The sequence below is a fragment of the Vanacampus margaritifer genome, chromosome 15 (genome assembly GCF_051991255.1).
Source record: "Vanacampus margaritifer isolate UIUO_Vmar chromosome 15, RoL_Vmar_1.0, whole genome shotgun sequence".
Lineage (NCBI taxonomy): Eukaryota > Metazoa > Chordata > Actinopteri > Syngnathiformes > Syngnathidae > Vanacampus > Vanacampus margaritifer.
In genome coordinates, this window is record NC_135446.1 from 7,431,770 (window position 1) to 7,448,541 (window position 16,772).

Here is a 16,772-nt window from a genome sequence, read left to right on the forward strand (position 1 = left end):
CAAGTCTCAGTGAACCAAACGAGGGAAAGACGAGGAACTGATCAACGGATAAACTCAAAAGTGGGATTACGAAATTGACGTATGGACTCGGGAGTGTAAAGTGTGTACTACTTGCACTTGGACACGAATGAATCTAAAAATGGAAAGCCGTAGAGACAAGCTCCTCTGTGTTTTCCCGCAGCTCCAACAATAACAGACGGCCCAAAGGGGGGTCTGGAAAACAATTTGGTCCTGGAGTGTCTCGGAAAAAAAGGAGACGCTAAAGCAATCTTCGCTCTTAGAAGAGTTCCAATTCCCAACGGGATACACTGGGCAATTCTTACAAGAATACTACGCTACCTGATGGCTGTGAACATTACGAAAATCCTTATCAATAAATGGAACACAGAACATCTCCACTGATTCTACATGTGTTGATCGATGGAGAGTTTAGGGAAGGAAAACAGCCATTGAGTGTAAGTAACTGAAAATTGAAAATGAATCTATTCTGAACCTTGGTTGGTGTATAGTGAAGACGAAAACGAAAGAACCGTTTAAATGAAAGTTGTATAACTTGTTTAATTATTCAAATTCTTGTAATGATCCGATCTACTGGTAGAAGGAAATGGTAGTCATACCTAAATCCATGTCAGAGGCTTTGAGGCGGTGCGAGTGGGGCACGTTTTTGTAAATGGCGTCCAGGATCTTCTCCTTCACCTGGCTGATGGTGTCGCAGTTGAGCGCCTTCACTTGGATCTCTGGACTCTTCTCATTCTCCGGGTGGATGCAGTTCACCACCTGAGGACCCAATGACACACAATGTGAGCTACCAGGAAGCAAAATGCACAACTGAATTGTCATATTAAGGCCTTGGTGACCCCTTGCTCGCCCCCTCCTCCTCCTCACCAGCGTTTTGTAGTCGATCTGCTGTCTGATGAGTTTGTCTTCGCTTAGAGAGTAGCGCGCTTCTCCTGTGATGGAGTCAATGGGGCCCTTCTCCATCTGCTGCTTGATGGCACAGAAAAGCGAGAAGAGCGGCTCGCCCGCACACTCCTGTGAAAAGGTTTGAAGATGGGAAATTCGTTTTTTTTTTTTTTAATTTTGGCAGTTTTGGTCCTCCATAAAAAACAAGTACAGTAATTTCTGGACTACAAGCCGCTACTTTTTTTTTTACTTTCATTCGACCATGCGGCTAATACAAAGGTGCGGCTTATCCATCAGATCACAAGGGGGCGCACTATAGAGGAAGCGCAAGAGCGTCAGACAGAGCAAAACAAACCAAGTGAGCCCAAATACAGTAGGAGAGAGAGAACGAGAGCGAGACAATCTCCACCCTCATTAATGGAAAAGAAAGTAGCGGGAACATTAAAACACCTGCGGCTTACAGTCGGGTGCGGCTTGTATGTGTAACAAATTCGAGTATTCTCCGAATGTAGCTAGCGCTACTTCTAGTCAGGTGCGCTTTATAGTCCAGAAATTACTCTACAGTATATTGTATGTAAGACCCAATACAGGGTCGCAGTTTTTCTGTTAAAGCATCGATAAATGGGCGGTTAAGAGTTGGCAGCAGGAATTTTTCTTAATGGTCCACTTCAGTTGTGTTCAACCCTGTCGATTGGTAATTGGGCGGGCCTAAGACTGTTTAGCAAAAAATGAGAAAAATATCCCTTTGGAAGCAAAAACTCCACATTTATGCATGTATGGTATTCAAATGAAGTTTTGTGTTACCTTGAGAAATTTGTAGAGGAGAAAGGTGAACCAGTTGGTCAGCATTTTCTCCGCCACGGACTCGGTCCTGCAGGGAGACACAACACATAATAAACACGACGTATCCCCTCATCAATATTCAATCTCAACATTGTTACGATGCCTCTCGGTTACACAAACGTAATTGCGGCGACACAAAACGGGGAAAAAAAATGCTCATGTCGGGGATTTGAATGCCATGCAAAGCAATTAAAAGGCTTGATTTGATCCCGCTAGATTGATGTGCTCCCTGTAGGAACACTGGCCTCATTATCAAACCTTTTTTCCCCTGACTGGACTGACACTCTATCCGCACACAATAGAAAGCGAATGAATGCGTGTCTCCTTCAGCGCCTGGCATCCGTGCTCCGACGGTGTGTGTCAATCCTGTGTGACTGATCCCGTGTGAATGAACGACTGATGCATGCATAAAAACATCAGCAGAGCCGGCGAGGGCACATGCGAGGATCGGATATCCTTTTTTTTTGTGGCCGGCAGCGGGGGACTGAACACACATTTAAAGGCATCAATATTTTAGGATTAGCTTCCTTTGTGGGAGAGTTTGGCCGGCCACCTGCAGCCCGCCCGCCCCCTCGATGCCCAGATAGCCACTTGAAGGGGCTTCACATCGAGGCCCACCGTGCCAGTGGGCCAGCCTGGCACAACACCTGGGGGGGATTAGCTTGGAGCCTCTCGCCTCCGTGCCGCCCCCCTCCCACTCTCGTCCTGCGACAAGGTCACCCGGGCCACGTTTGATCCTTTCTTTCTTTCATGTGTCTTGTAATCACACGCGGCTCCAAATCCTCTCCATTTCCTCACGCTGTTTGTCTATTAAAGGCCTGAAAGGAGCGTGGAGAAAGGTGGGGGACGGCTGCAAGGAAAATAACCATTTCTCTTACTTTTTTCTGAGCACTTGGCATAATGAACATGCCCCAAATCTGTGTGTGTGGAACGGCTGCTTTGCTGATGAGTTTGCCATCCCATACACTCACTAACTAACTCATTAATGTGCTTTAACTCTTCTGTGCAGTTTATTCAGAACCAACTTGAGGTTTAATGTGGAAGTCAACCTTAAACATTTCTTGACAATAATATGTTATATGTGACCTCACTGGTCTAAACATGACATTCTGATTAAAATTACATTATGAAGCAAAATCCAGCCATTTTTATCCATCTCAGGGGTCGGCCATTTTTTCCACTTGCTGTCGATCGAGGTGAGCTGTGATTGATCGTTGCCTGAGCTCTGAGCAATTGTGATGTCATCTTCATTTGACAGCAAGTGGAAAAAATGGCCGCCCCCCTGAGATGGATAAAAACGGCTGGCTTTTGCTGCTTAACACATATTCTACTAACGCAATATTAACCAGAATACCATATTTAGACCAATGGGGCTGCATAAAACATATTATTGTCAAAACATTTTTTGGGGGTTGACTTTGACTTTCCGTAGTACTGTGAAATGTATCCCCCGCACCCCCATTTTGGCTAACTTTAACTGATTTGTTTTAACCTTTGCCTCTTCACCTCTCACCTTTGTACCATTTCAAGCTAGTCATTGGACTTTGGGGTGTTCTAAAACTTTTGACCAGTAGTGTATAAGGTCAAAATGAAGAATGCACGCTTGTATGCAAATTCAGCTGAAATACTCCAACAATTTTGGGTGCAATTATTGTCATTAAATAAAATCCTTAGCTTGTTTTGCAGATATAAATAAAAGAGAGCTGGGGTGAGCAGTGGCTCATTTGCATGAGACAAAGATGGTAATTGGGGTGCAATTGTTGATCCTTTGGGTAATTTGACTGCATGTCATGCATATTATGATGGCAGCAGGGAAAAAGGCAGAATACTACATGTCACCTTGAAGCCTAGCTGGGAGTGATAATGGAGCTTCAGGCAGCAAAACAAGACTTTTGTAACATACAGTAAAAAAATACTCCGGGATGAAGAGTAGGAGGAGGGAGAGGAGATTGCGGCAGAGACTGCGACAGATGGTTGTGGAAGGCTCTCGTTAGTTAGCTTGCCTGGTGCTTGTACTTCAGCACAGGTTGAGATGGGACAGATGGAATGATGTGTGTGTGTATGTGTGTGTATGTGTGTTTCTTGGCCGAAGAATCAGTGGGTAGCCGTGCTCAGATGCTGTGCCAGAGATACGCTGTTCGCACACTTTAAGCATTGATTTAGTAATCAAGCAAGCAGGGACGGGGAAGGAGAGGAGGGTGGCAGAAATAAAGATGACAAAAGTGACACAAGCCGTGCAAACAGGATGAGGGGAAAAAAAATCCGAAGAGAAAAAGGAAGTTGGGGCTTTTCCCAGCCGACTTTGATGGCTCAAAGTTCTCCTTCTCCTACCTGCGGAGCAAGAGCTTGGGGTGGTTCTTGCTCTCCAGGTTGCGGTCGATGAGGTCGGACAGCAGGTGCTTGAGCACGTCGGTGGCGTACTCCAGCTTGCTCTGCAGCACCGTCATGATGAGCGAGGCCACGTTGCCGCGGTCGCGCATGGAGAAGCCCCGCTGCGCCTCTAGCGTGCGGATGAAGCACAGCAGGTAGACCTTGTTGTTGATCAGCTGGCCGAACAGCTTCAGGCCCTTCTCCACCTGCTCCTGTCGGTAGCCTGGCACCTGTAACATTAAAAATGAAAAATAAGACATGGAATTGTTGGTTTACTGTTAATGGACATCACGTAGCATTAAAACACGCTAACATAAGCAGCGTGGGGAACCACACTCAATTGAAGTCACACCGTCTCAATCAAGTGCAAGATAAAGCATCATCATGTAGGAGGCAAAAAACAAACATGCTAACTTAAGCAGTCTGGGGAACCTCACAGCAATCTAATATACATATCTTCCCAAAAAAATAGAGTACAAGTACAAGATGATAGCTTGTACATAATCATCCGGAAGGAGAAAACAAACATGCTAACTACAGCAGCCTGGGGAACCACACTCCATAAGTATGTACCCATATGCATCCATAAGAGTGCAAGTAATAGAAGATAAAGTGTCGACATGTGGCAGGACTCAATGTACATTGCAAGACAACACACTAGCATAAGCAGCCTGGGGAACCTCACTCCATTCGCGTCACACTACACTGTCTTCTAAATATATTTATTTTCGATTTTATTTCGAACATGTATATAATGAAAAAAAACAGACTGACTATAAAAGTACATGTGTAAACCCAAAATATACAAAACATATAAAACAACAAACACAAAATTAAAACAATGAAAGCATCATAAGACAGTTTCACAGTGCTTCACCCAATCATAAGCTACACATTTACACATGCATGTTCAAAAAGGAGTGGAAAGGAGCATAAACTTATCAGGTCCTACCACTTTTAACATCCACACAATAAATTGTAGGTATGTATAGTAAACAAAAAAAAACTGCTAGTATACAGCTAAAATATCTTGATTATTAATAACAGAGGTTATTATAGTAATTATTAATAGTAAACACATTGAACAGTGTGCCTTATGTATATTGTCATACTTTTACATATACAGATACATATATTTTTTTTCCTTATCAATAGCAACAATACTACTAATAATACAATATTAATAATAATAACATCAACCAATGTTACTTTTCATTGAAAAGCACTTCTTCTTCCCGATACTTTAAAAAAATGTTGATTTCATATTTCCTTTTGAACTGGTCTATGTTTGGGCATTGTTGTAAATCAGTACTCAGCCTGTTCCAAATTACAGAAACTCTTCAATGTTGTTCTTGAATACTTTGTCTTTATTTACAATTAACTTTTAACATAGAAATGGACAAACACAAGACAAAGTATAATCGTGAATGAGGAGAAAACAAAACGCTAACTTAAGCAACTTGGGGAACCTCAGTCCATTCAAGTATAACTATCTACAAGAAAATAGAGTTCAAGTCCATGAAGACAGTGTCATCATTTGGGAAGGGAAAACAACCATGCTAACTTTAGCAGCCCGGGGAAGCTTACTCCATTGAAGTACAAGTATGCATAAAACCCCCCCAGTACAATTACTAGAAGATGGTGTGAACATGTGGCAGTAGTCATCGCATAAACGCACTAACGAGCAGACTGGGGGACCTCACTCTATTCACGTCACACCAGTCTGCCTTATACACACAATATTTACAATGAACATTTAAAGTTGACATGGACAAGTACAGTATAAGAAAACAAAGCATAATCATATAGGAGAAGAAAAAAACATGCTAGCTTTAGCAGCCTGGGGAACCTCATTCCATTCAAGTATCTAGAAGAAAACAGCATCCAAGTATAGGAAGTATGGCCAGGTTCTTGAGCGAGTATCCAAGTTTTGACGCATCTTGTCAGCGCAACAAAAATGACGAGCCTCCCGAGAGCACATTTAAAGGCTTTGATGCCGCCGCGTTGCCATCGCCGTTTCAAAGGCGAGCCCGCCGTGTCCCCCGCGCCGTTTATACCAACTGCCGCGCTTGCTGTACGCTCTTCCGACCTCCATATTTCCTTTCCTAACGAGCACCTACGGAGTTTGGGCTTTCAACGTCTGCGTTGTGGCAACGCGTCGTCTCTTTGCAGTACATGCAGCTGTCAACTTGATAAGTTTCGCCTTGTGTTTTCATCAGCATACTTGCTGCGTACGTTTCCTCAGGAAAGCTGGAATATTACTGTATCCTTTCCATCACCTGGGATATTTCTGTCACCCCTGCCGACGCATCAATAACAATTAGGCGGGCGTCAAACACCTAAGAGCAGCCTTCTGCTTCCTTCATTAGGCTGCCGTCGCACATCGCCTCTCCGAGCAGTTTGACATTTATACCAATTAAAGCCTAATTAATATTGCTTATTACTGGCAAATTCTCATCAAGGGACGGAGTGGGCAACCTTGAGGGCAGTGGAATGGGGGTCAATCATCGCCTTAATGGAACAAGATGACTCGCTCAATTATGACTGTCAATCAACGTCACCGCTGGGGATAAATTACCAGATATTTTGCTTTTACTTCTACCTGACTGACTTTGAATTTGGTTTTGAACAAGGCTGTTAGAATGCACTCGCAAGGTGGAGGTTGTAAAGAATCAAGATGTAGGTGCGAAAGCAGTAAAACTCGCCAATGCCACAGATGAAGCGTACCTCCAAGTCTCTGAGTACAGGATGCTCCTCAATTCCCGGGAAAAGGACTCTCATGGTGTACGTCCTGTAGTCCAAGAAGGGGATCCCCGCGCCGTCCAAGTCACTCGTCAACTCGTGGATGTCTGTCTGTAGCTCTGCAAAAGCTAACAGGAAAAAAGGACCGTTATGATCCAATGCCCATGTTTGGCGAGAAGACTCCTGGGTATGTGTTTCGTACCTTCCTTGCACTCCAGTGCCACCCGCGACTCCAGGTTGTCCATCTGCATCTGCAGCCGCTTGAGCGTCAGGTCGCTCTCGCGCGACTTGCGCTTGTAGGCGATGAGCACCATGACGATGGCGAGGAGCAGCAGGGCCCCGGCCGCCGCGATGCCGATGATGGCCGTGCTGCTGAGCGGGCTGTCCGACGTGATGTGGACCACGCCGGGCGAAAACTCGATTCCGCCCACGCGAGCCTGAGGACAGAACACGGGCGGCTAACGACTGACAACAACACTTACTTGGAGAACTTTGTGCAATTTTCAAGACAGTGGAATGTGCAATAAGGTCATTTAAAACTTGCTAGCCCTGCCTCACCCCCTGACATCTGGATTTTGGCCTATTTTACTGCCGCTTCTCCTGTCTAGTGAAAGAAAAGATGTATCTCTAATATTGGCTTTAGTATTGCTAATCCTGACAAACAAACAACTTTACCACTTCATATTATTTCTCAGATTTTGTCCAAGACAGACATATTGATTCAAATCTAATGTGTGCAAACTTCTGCTTCTCTCATTGTTTCATCGCAGGTGTAAACAGTAGGAAGCATTTGGAGCAAAGTGGCCTTATTGAGTTTCCTGCAGTCCAAATCCGCACAGACGGCCATTTGTTTGTCTTGTGGGCAGCAATGGCAACCACACGGACAATCAGTCTGTCTGGGAGTGCGTGCGCAGATAAACAGAAGGCAACGTTCGTTTGTCCCAGCGTGGATTTGCGCTGCTGTCACTCACCAGAACTTTGTGACGTCCCGTCAGATTGGGCGACTCGCAGAGCAGCTGGCTGTCGGACACGGTCAACATGCAGGGCTTCTCTCCTATGAGAACCGTGTAGTTCATCTTTCCATTTCCGCTGCTAGTCGGCGGGAGGAAGTTCCGCCCCTGCAGTAAAGCAAAAATCAACTCTCAAGCCTTGACGTGAAGCATATGACAAGATCTGCAGCGTGATCGTACCTTCAGTATGATGGGCGATCCGGGTTTAAGCTCCAGCACGCCGGACGCGCTGAGAGGCTCGAACTCGGGATTGGGGTAGTAGATAAAGTTGGTGTTGTTGAGTGCCATGACGGCCTGCACGTCGTCCAGCTTGAAGCCGAACTCGTCGGGCCTCTCGGGTGCCTCCTGCTGCTGGGCCAGGCTGATGGGAAGCTCCGGGGCCTGGCACTGCATGGATGTCGGGCTCAGAACCTGGCACAACTGGAGGCGACAAGATGGGAAGGACTTGACATGTTTCCCTTTTGGGGCCTTGACTTTCTCCTTCGCTACCAGCTATTTCTGAAACTCATTTTAAAAACAAGACTGCTTTGTCTGATGTATGGGGATGGAACTGTCAGTGTCACGACAACAGGCAGAAAAGGCCTCGCGCAAACATTGTTGAGACTCCAACAATAACCTTCAGCGTGATGCCTCTCCGACCGGCGCCTGTCACTTTAATTGGGTCCTTGAACGTCACACTGGACACATCTAGAAAAGGTCTGCCAGAGGTCCGTCTCATGCGTCCTTGCTCAAAGTTGACTGGATTCTTTGAGTGTGTGTTGGAGACCGACTCTACAAAGGCATGCTTGTGTAAGTTTGACGAAGACGAATTTGAATATGCAACCTTGACAATCTGTAAGGCCAAATCATGATGTCGTGTAGATACTATCATCCCCTTTTGGTTTCTCATCTTCAGTCAAATCAAAAGAGACTTTTGGATGGGGTGACTAAAGCTACGGAGATTCTGATAAGGGACAATCTCTACGGATATCGTTGCATCTGCAAGGAGATACATTTCATCACCCTCTATTAATTTCTATCTGCACAGTGCACACTGTGCCCTGCTTTTGACCCGCTTACGTCACCGTGACAACAGAGACAAGCAGTCCAAATTGACTTACGTTGAGTGTCTCGTGATTGTTGTATTTGGCTCTGATTAGCGGTGTTTGGATGATGTCCAGGTTGGTTCCTGTCACTGTCACCGGAGTGTGTCCACTGCAAAAGAGACAAAATGATGCATCCCTTGTTACTCATAATATTTGGAGTAGCGACATGAACTTGTGGAAATAATATTGGGTTTCCTTGGTCCTCACCTGTAGATGCTCCATTCGGGTTCTATCTTGGTGATGGTAGGGTCCTCCACGTACTCGAAGCGCAGGTCCTTCTGGAGCTGGGCCTTGTCGATGCTGACAGACACTGGCACGTTGCCGTAGCCGTTCAGCGACGCGTGCGTACGGCACGTCAGCCACAGGCCATCGCGTCTGTGGCAGAAAACCGTGTCATGAGGCCACATTTGAGGGCTAGGTCACGGTTGTTTCAAGTATTAAACGGTCCTTGAAGGCAATGCATGCTGGATTCCAGAAAATTGGGATAGTTTAGGTCTCTTGACAGCAAATTTGGCGTTTTATGGTTTTGCTTAGTCGTGGAGGCATTTTGTTCAGTAAAATGTCTAAAGAAGTATATCACTAAAAACTCCGAGAATCTGTTAACACCACTTGATTTAGTACATAAATGCAAGTTAAAAATGCAATTAATTGATTTAGATAAACTTTATAAGTTGCTAATTCTATTTTATGAGTTGAGATTAAATAATAATGAAGGTAATTACATCAACTTGATTTAGCATGTCAAGGACACTCCAAATTCTCTGTTGGTCGGCTGAAAAAAAAAAAAATCCAAGCTGGAATAATTGAATAAACTTAATTTGATAACTTAATTTTTCTCAACTTTGACTCGATTTTGATGATTTGAATACTCCTAGATTTTCTTTTCTGTTTGTAGTTGCATGGTGACTTAATGATTACTATAGTGTTAGGAATCAGGGGAACACATGCGTAAGGGTCACACCATTACTAAAATGTGTCTGCTGTTTACTTAAGTCTTGTCAATTTTTGCTCATTACTGTATCCCACAGACAGTGGACTGCAGCTGCTAATGGTGTTGTAATGTGCTTCTAAGTTGATGTGTCCACCAGAGTAACTAATGGAAGCATTTTAATTACAACTGTAGTTTGATTACTTGTTTGGAGTTACGTAACAAAGCGGAACAGACATCACTTATAATTAAGACAACTAGCTAGGGTTAGGGTAGCCTAGCATATACTGTACTTCAAAGCTGAAGTAGCTTAGCCTACTTCAAAGTGGAAAAGTCAGTTGATGTAATGCATTTTTTTGAGTAGCCAACTTAAAAATGTGTCCTTATGATAACAGATATTAAGTAAGCAGTACTTCTAATCTTTTACTGAAGAGGAAAGGGTATTTCATCCAAAGTAATATTGTTTGTTGGTTCAACAACATTCAAATAAGTTGTCACAACTTAGAAAGACAAATTGAAAATGTTGCATTGATTTTGCTGTTGTTGAGGCTAAATAATTTTGAGTGTAGTCTTGCCATGGTATTTAGTTTTTTAAATGCAGTATTAGATTTCACAGTGCATCCATTCCTCAAAAACATGAATGCTTGTCTAATGATGTTCTTTTTCGGCCATATTTAGTGGTGAGGGTGGATCTTAATGGCAGACATCTTGGTGCTGTCAATCATGGCAGAGACACGCCCTCCAAGCACACCCAGCCTTATCAGTTAAATGAGAACATAATTTACTGAAGAAGCTTGGTCCTATATTGAAGAAGACATGAAAGCGCTGATGGAGAACGGAAACTCATTAGGAGGATATTTATGGAGATCATAAATCCGGGGCGGCTCGTTTTGCCAATGATTTGAATATAATCTTATTTCTTGCGGCCGTGAAATATCTGTGCAGTTCTTTTATATGACGCAGTGTGTGCTTTTAATTGACTGGCTAAGTGCGGGGGTCAGGAAGGGGGCACACGTCGACTAACTTGAGAAAGGTGCACGGCTGGTCCTTAAACATGATGGAGACGTTGCTGCCGGCGTCCAGGTGGCTCCCTGTGATGCTGACTACGGTTCCCCCGGAGACAGGCCCTCTGTTGGGCTTGATGCTGTGGATCCTCGGAATCTGGACAGTCGGTCAAAAATAACATCCTCACATCACATCTTGACAGTTTCACACATTGAGACAAGAACCATGGCCTGGCCCAAGTCAAGGGAGGCATTAAAAATGATCATGATTGAAGCGTGATGACATGGATTGGCCTCTTACCACAAAGTAGTAGTATTTGGATGACTTGGCCGTGAATTCTGGCTGGCACTCGCCTACGCCGACGCACACCTTGACATTCCCTGTGTACTGACTCTTCTCAGCGCGGCCCATCTCGCAGACGATCCTGTGGACGCAACATTTGGTAAACCTACCACTTCGAAGTCAGTACAGAAAGCTGACTGCCCACTCACTGCTCTGCTGGGATGTAGCCGTCCCGTCTGGGCGTGCACTCCACCTCCGCCACTTTCACGTTGCCCTGGATCTCGCGGAACTCCAAGCCGAGGTTGTCGCCGCGAATGGTCACGAGGGTGCCGCCTTCCCTTGGACCCCGCAGAGGAGTAATCTGAAAACAGAAACGAAATGGACGTTGAGGCAAAGCCCGTCACGGGGCTCTCATTTCAACTGACATTCACTCCGGTTGACACTGATAAAAGTGTTACGGCAACTTGCAAGATGGACTGGCTCTTGATGTTGTCACTTAATTTTGGTATCATTATGGAAAAGGTTGAAACATTTGATAGTTTTGATGAAAACGGTTTATTTTCCGCTCGCATTTTCCTCACAACCACCCCAACAATTTTGTTTGGGTCCATGTCTGTGCATGCGCCATAAGAAGATGAAATAGTCCATTGTAGTGATAGATCGATATGTTTTTTTTAAAGGCCAATACCGATTATTAGTAGTCAAGAACCGATAACCGATATTTCAAGCCGATATTCATTTGCAGTAAAAGAGAAAATATTAGCGTCCTTGTAGTTTTATGCATATAAAGAATTGACAGTTTTGTTTAAAAATTATAACAAAAATCGCAGGGAGCTTCCAGGGTCATCAACATGTGAGCTAAGTTAAAAACATAATTTCTTAAAAAATATTGAAAAAAATATACTGAATGCATGTAGCTAATTTAGTTTTTTTGTCAAGGGTCGTAAAAGGTTTCAAAAGATTTTCGCAGACATTGAAAAATTTAATATGTTCAAAATGTCTTTGTGGCAAGTTAAAACTGACTGTAAACATCTTACAAATCCTCAATTTGCTACATTCGCAAGTATTCACAGCTCGGTGAGATACCAACTTTATCAGCCATCAGATTCGTAACAAAACACATTTTGACTAATATCGTGCATTGGTAATCGGTCTATCCCTAGTCCATTGAATGAGAAGAAAGGCGTAGCAGTCAAACAATCATGAGCATGATAAGACCAAAACAATAAATCTTCATTGATCAGGTTGGACTGGGGGGCAGGTGCAAACCGATTTGGAGGTCCACAACATTACATGACACGAGAAATGGGCGCCATCAGAATGGTGATGGGCATATCATTTGATTGAACGTCATTAGATGTGCACAGATGGACGGACCCTAGCGACTTAGCTTCTGGCTTTGTGTTCATGGAACTCCCACACATGCATCCTAATGAGCTGCAGCTTTGCGGGAGAGGGATCGTCCTCACCATATTCCACGTCCTAGATTAACAACCCCCCCTGATGTCTATATTTGCGCCCGGCGGACCACCACGTATTGGCAAACACAAAACCGAGGTGGAGCGAGAGAATCATAAAGGCGAGTCAACAAGGCATCAATTAAAGTTGGGACGAGATAATTGAGGGTTACGTTGCGAGGCAAAGGCTCAATGGCTTTTTTCCCCTTCTCTGCCTCACTTTTCTATCCATTCTGTCTTTACACCGCCACGCTTGAATGTCTTCTCCTCCGTTTGGTCCTGACAACCCCCCCTCATTCCGTCAACGATGTGCCGACATAATCTGATTCATGCCGCAATAAAGGTTTATGCTTCATCGCTTTCACCAAATCTCAGCGGAGGTTGCGGGTCAACACATCAATCTGGGATTGCATTTCCGTTCCGGCATGCCCGCCTCCCCTTTCTCTGTACCCGCCATTCCGCACGAGCATGCTTGGAGGGGATTGCTTCCGGCCTTTTCCCCTTATTGCTTCATCAGAGCCTCCTCCTCAGGGACGTTGGTTCAGAGGACATTACCGGCCAATGACCGTGTGATCTTCATCCTTTTCCTCCATTCCCCTTCATCTGGACATCCTTCTTTTTGTTTTTGCTCATGTCCTCCCCCTAAATGGTCCTCGTGTCTTCTGTGGACCTTCACTCTTCCGACAAGACTTGTGAATGTGCCAGTTGGCATGTACGGCACTTTTCCTTGTTTTGAAGATGACTTTAGTGAGCTTGGAAGCGTACTGGAATGATTTACCAGTGGTTTCAGTAGTTTCTTAAACTATATTATGTCATATTTCCGAGATTTAGAGCTGATTTAAGATGCAGTGACGCAGCAAGTGAATCGAATTTTGATTGCCCTAAACATCAGAGATGGGAAAAGTACTGACATTCTCTACTTGAGTAAATGCACAATTACTTGTGTAAAAAACAACTTTGTTAAAAGTAAAAGTACTCACTCAAATAATTATTCAAGTAAAAAAAAGAAGAAAAAAAGTACAGGCTCTGAAATGTACTTGACGAGTCGAAGTAAAAAGTATTTTTACCGGATGTTTCCTTCTACGTCAATTTAAAATAAATGAGCTAATGGAGCAAAAATGGGCAGACACTGGCCGGTTGGCTCATTGACTTGCCCTGCGTCGAGTCCACGGTGTTGAGTATCACTTGCTCATGTTGCCGGTCCACTTCTCGCTGACAAGATTAACCTTTTTTCATAATATTGACTGGCAGTCTGCAGCGATCTTAAAAGGAACCCCGACTGTCATGACAAGTTTGCTCTATATTATTTATTTGGTTGTTACTAACATAACTATGACATACATTCATTTCCAGTTTAATACATTTTATAGAAACTTTATTTGGACGGATGCCGCCATTGTTATTTACGTCGCAACGCATTCAGTGCTTAGTGACGTAGCGGCTGGCTCACTGCCGAACAATGTGAAACGCCTGTAAAGAAAGCAAGGTAAGCCTCCGTAGCGTTCCTAAAGAAACAACATGCGATCGGGAGAGTCACCCTCCTCCACGCAGTGCTCTCATCATTCACCAGATGCATTCAAGAGTCTTACCTTGCTTTCTTTATAGGCATCATATGACTGGCAGAGCCAGGAGATATTGATGGCTACTTTTTCTTCCAGGTCATGTACTTGAATCGTTTTCATGCATTTAAAAACAAAAGTAATGACTTTGTTTTGAAAATGTATAGAGTAAAAAGTACAGATATTCATGTTAAAATCAGATAAAAGTAAAAAGTAGTCTAAAAACCAAATACTCAGGAAAGTACAAAGTACTGAAAAAAATAGTCAAGTACAGTAATGAAGTATTTGCATTTCATTATTTCCCATCTCTGCTAAGCATGATACTGAAACCCTCAAACTGTGTATTTGACTTTGGCAAAAAGTAGAGGAAAGATTTTAGACAACAGACCTTATGATTCTGCTTCTTTATCAAAATCAAACAAATCCTTGATGACGAACGTTTTTGCCAAGAAGCTTTTTATGGGCTGCACAATGGACTAGTGGTTAGAAGTTGTGATGTTTGGGTTTCAAATCTCAACTCTGACTTGGAGTTTCCATGGCCTCTCCAGTCGGGTCCTGACCAGTCGAGGGTGTACCTGGCCTCCGGACCAAAGTCAATTGAGATAGGCACTCGTGACCCTATTGCATCTGATAGTTCGGACCCTAGTCCAGACCTCATAAACTGGGCTCAACCAAATAATTTGAAAGATTGAGAGAGGAGTGTCACCTGGGTAATGCGCGGGTGGGTGCACTTGCTGTTGATGCCGTTGTGCTCCAGCCACTGGTTCTCGGGGTGCGGGCAGTGCTGCTTGAGCGTGCAGCGGTTCTCGCCTTTGCACCACACGCAGCCAAACAGGGGGTCCGCTTTCAGGCACAGGCCGCAGCTCCCGCGCTGGGCGTCGCACTTGTACAGATGAACTGCTCGCCATGCACACAATGAAGAAAAAACAAGAAGAGGGTAATTAAAGAGGGAGACAAGAACTACAAACACATTTTCATCCAAAGTCTGAATATGTGACAAATGAGTGCAAATAGGCAGAGAACAATAAACAGAAGAGTTTCTTCGGTTCATTATGCCATTATCTGCGGTGCCTCGCGCCCCCGCACATTTAACATACTATCACCATGGCAACGGGCCAGACGTTTTCCTCCTAATTGCGATTAGACGGAGGTGTGATGTGTCCGTCTTGTGATGCCCTGGGAGATGATAATTCTCCTTTTCTGATGCTGCTGCCTGGGAGCTATCACATGTTGCTTTGTAGAGCACATGCTTAAAATACACGGCTGTCATATAATTCACCGCATTTCGTGGCTATGTGAGAAACACATGTCCATTTTTGTCTTTTTTTTTATTTAATTTTTTGCATCTTTATGTTTTGGGGATGAAACTAAAAGCAGACATCCCCAAAACATATACCATATTTTTTGCACTATAAGGCGCATCAGATCATAAGGCGCACCTTCAATGAATGGCCTATTTAAAAACTTTTTCCATATACGATATAAGGTGCACAGAATAGAAGCTACTGTAGTGGCTGGGGTTGCGTTAAGCATCCACTAGATGGAGCCTTACTTAACCAATATTGATCCACATATAAGACGCATCGGATTATAAGGCGCACTGTCGGTTTTTGAGATAATTAAAGGATTCTAGGTGCCCCTTTTAGTCTGGAAAATACGGTAAATGTAAAAACTGGAAAAAATTGACAAGCGTTTTTCATATAGCAGCGATGATTTGGTTTCTGGAATGGACATTTAACCAGGACAATACTTTTCGACGAAATTAAACAGCTTGTGGCTCATTAGCTGAGGTTATTCTCAAATGACCTGCTCAAAGTCATCGTAAATAATTGGATGTTGGTTTGCATGCTTAGAAACTGAATTGCACAATTTCTCCTCACTTGTAAGATCCCAACCGGTTCTTGATTTCGGTTCAAAATGCTTGCATTCGTTGTCCACAGTGATGACGAGAGGTGAGCAAGACGTGCTGAAGTTAAACACTCCACCAAGAAACATCAGGCCAGGCTTGCTACACCTCAGCACTCGCCCGCCTGTTGCCATGGAGACTAACTCCGAGGGCAGGAGTGGCCCTACTGTGTGTGTGTGTTTAGAAAATCTAACGGTAATGCTGACGTTACGTATGTCTGTGTGTGTGCCAATGAGCAAATTAGAAGCACACGTTTCCAACACTCACCTTTGTTGTGGGCAGGGTTGTCGATGCTAAAGTCGCCGTTCCAGATGACGGTCAGCTCCACGGGAAGGCTGCTCATCTCCATCCCGTCATAGAAGTACTGTCGCCACGGCAACCGGGAGGGAGGAGGGAATAACACAGAGTGGTAAGGGAGAATGTGTAACTGAGTACAAAAAAAAACAAAACACGTTCTGCATGCAACAGGTGGCTGAAGCAATCACACACACACCTTTCAAAGACTATTATGTGTCAGAATCATCGTTTTCTGCAAAATTACAGTTTTCCTCCTTCAGCGCTCAATCAAAGTACAATATTTGGATTGTGTGATGATTATGCACACTAATCCCCCCCCACACACACAAGTAGTCAAGAGTGATGAGGACAGGCATGAGGAGGAGATGCTTTTGTATAAACACAA

General features: G+C 44.1%; 1 protein-coding gene across 1 annotated transcript in view; it reads right to left on the reverse strand.

The window, feature by feature from the left end:
• plxna4 (plexin A4) overlaps nucleotides 1–16,772 on the reverse strand; it is a 152,270-nt gene that overhangs the window by 12,575 nt on the left and 122,923 nt on the right. Inside the window, exons 12-26 of the mRNA XM_077543793.1 lie at nucleotides 16,358–16,454; nucleotides 14,891–15,081; nucleotides 11,378–11,529; nucleotides 11,187–11,310; nucleotides 10,906–11,042; nucleotides 9,161–9,328; nucleotides 8,969–9,062; nucleotides 8,049–8,288; nucleotides 7,830–7,976; nucleotides 7,061–7,295; nucleotides 6,844–6,986; nucleotides 4,078–4,346; nucleotides 1,708–1,774; nucleotides 886–1,032; nucleotides 618–777 (exon numbers count right to left, since the gene is read on the reverse strand). Of these exons, the coding sequence (XP_077399919.1) occupies nucleotides 618–777; nucleotides 886–1,032; nucleotides 1,708–1,774; nucleotides 4,078–4,346; nucleotides 6,844–6,986; nucleotides 7,061–7,295; nucleotides 7,830–7,976; nucleotides 8,049–8,288; nucleotides 8,969–9,062; nucleotides 9,161–9,328; nucleotides 10,906–11,042; nucleotides 11,187–11,310; nucleotides 11,378–11,529; nucleotides 14,891–15,081; nucleotides 16,358–16,454 (2,371 nt within the window). The remainder of the gene's footprint in view (nucleotides 1–617; nucleotides 778–885; nucleotides 1,033–1,707; nucleotides 1,775–4,077; nucleotides 4,347–6,843; nucleotides 6,987–7,060; nucleotides 7,296–7,829; nucleotides 7,977–8,048; nucleotides 8,289–8,968; nucleotides 9,063–9,160; nucleotides 9,329–10,905; nucleotides 11,043–11,186; nucleotides 11,311–11,377; nucleotides 11,530–14,890; nucleotides 15,082–16,357; nucleotides 16,455–16,772) is intronic.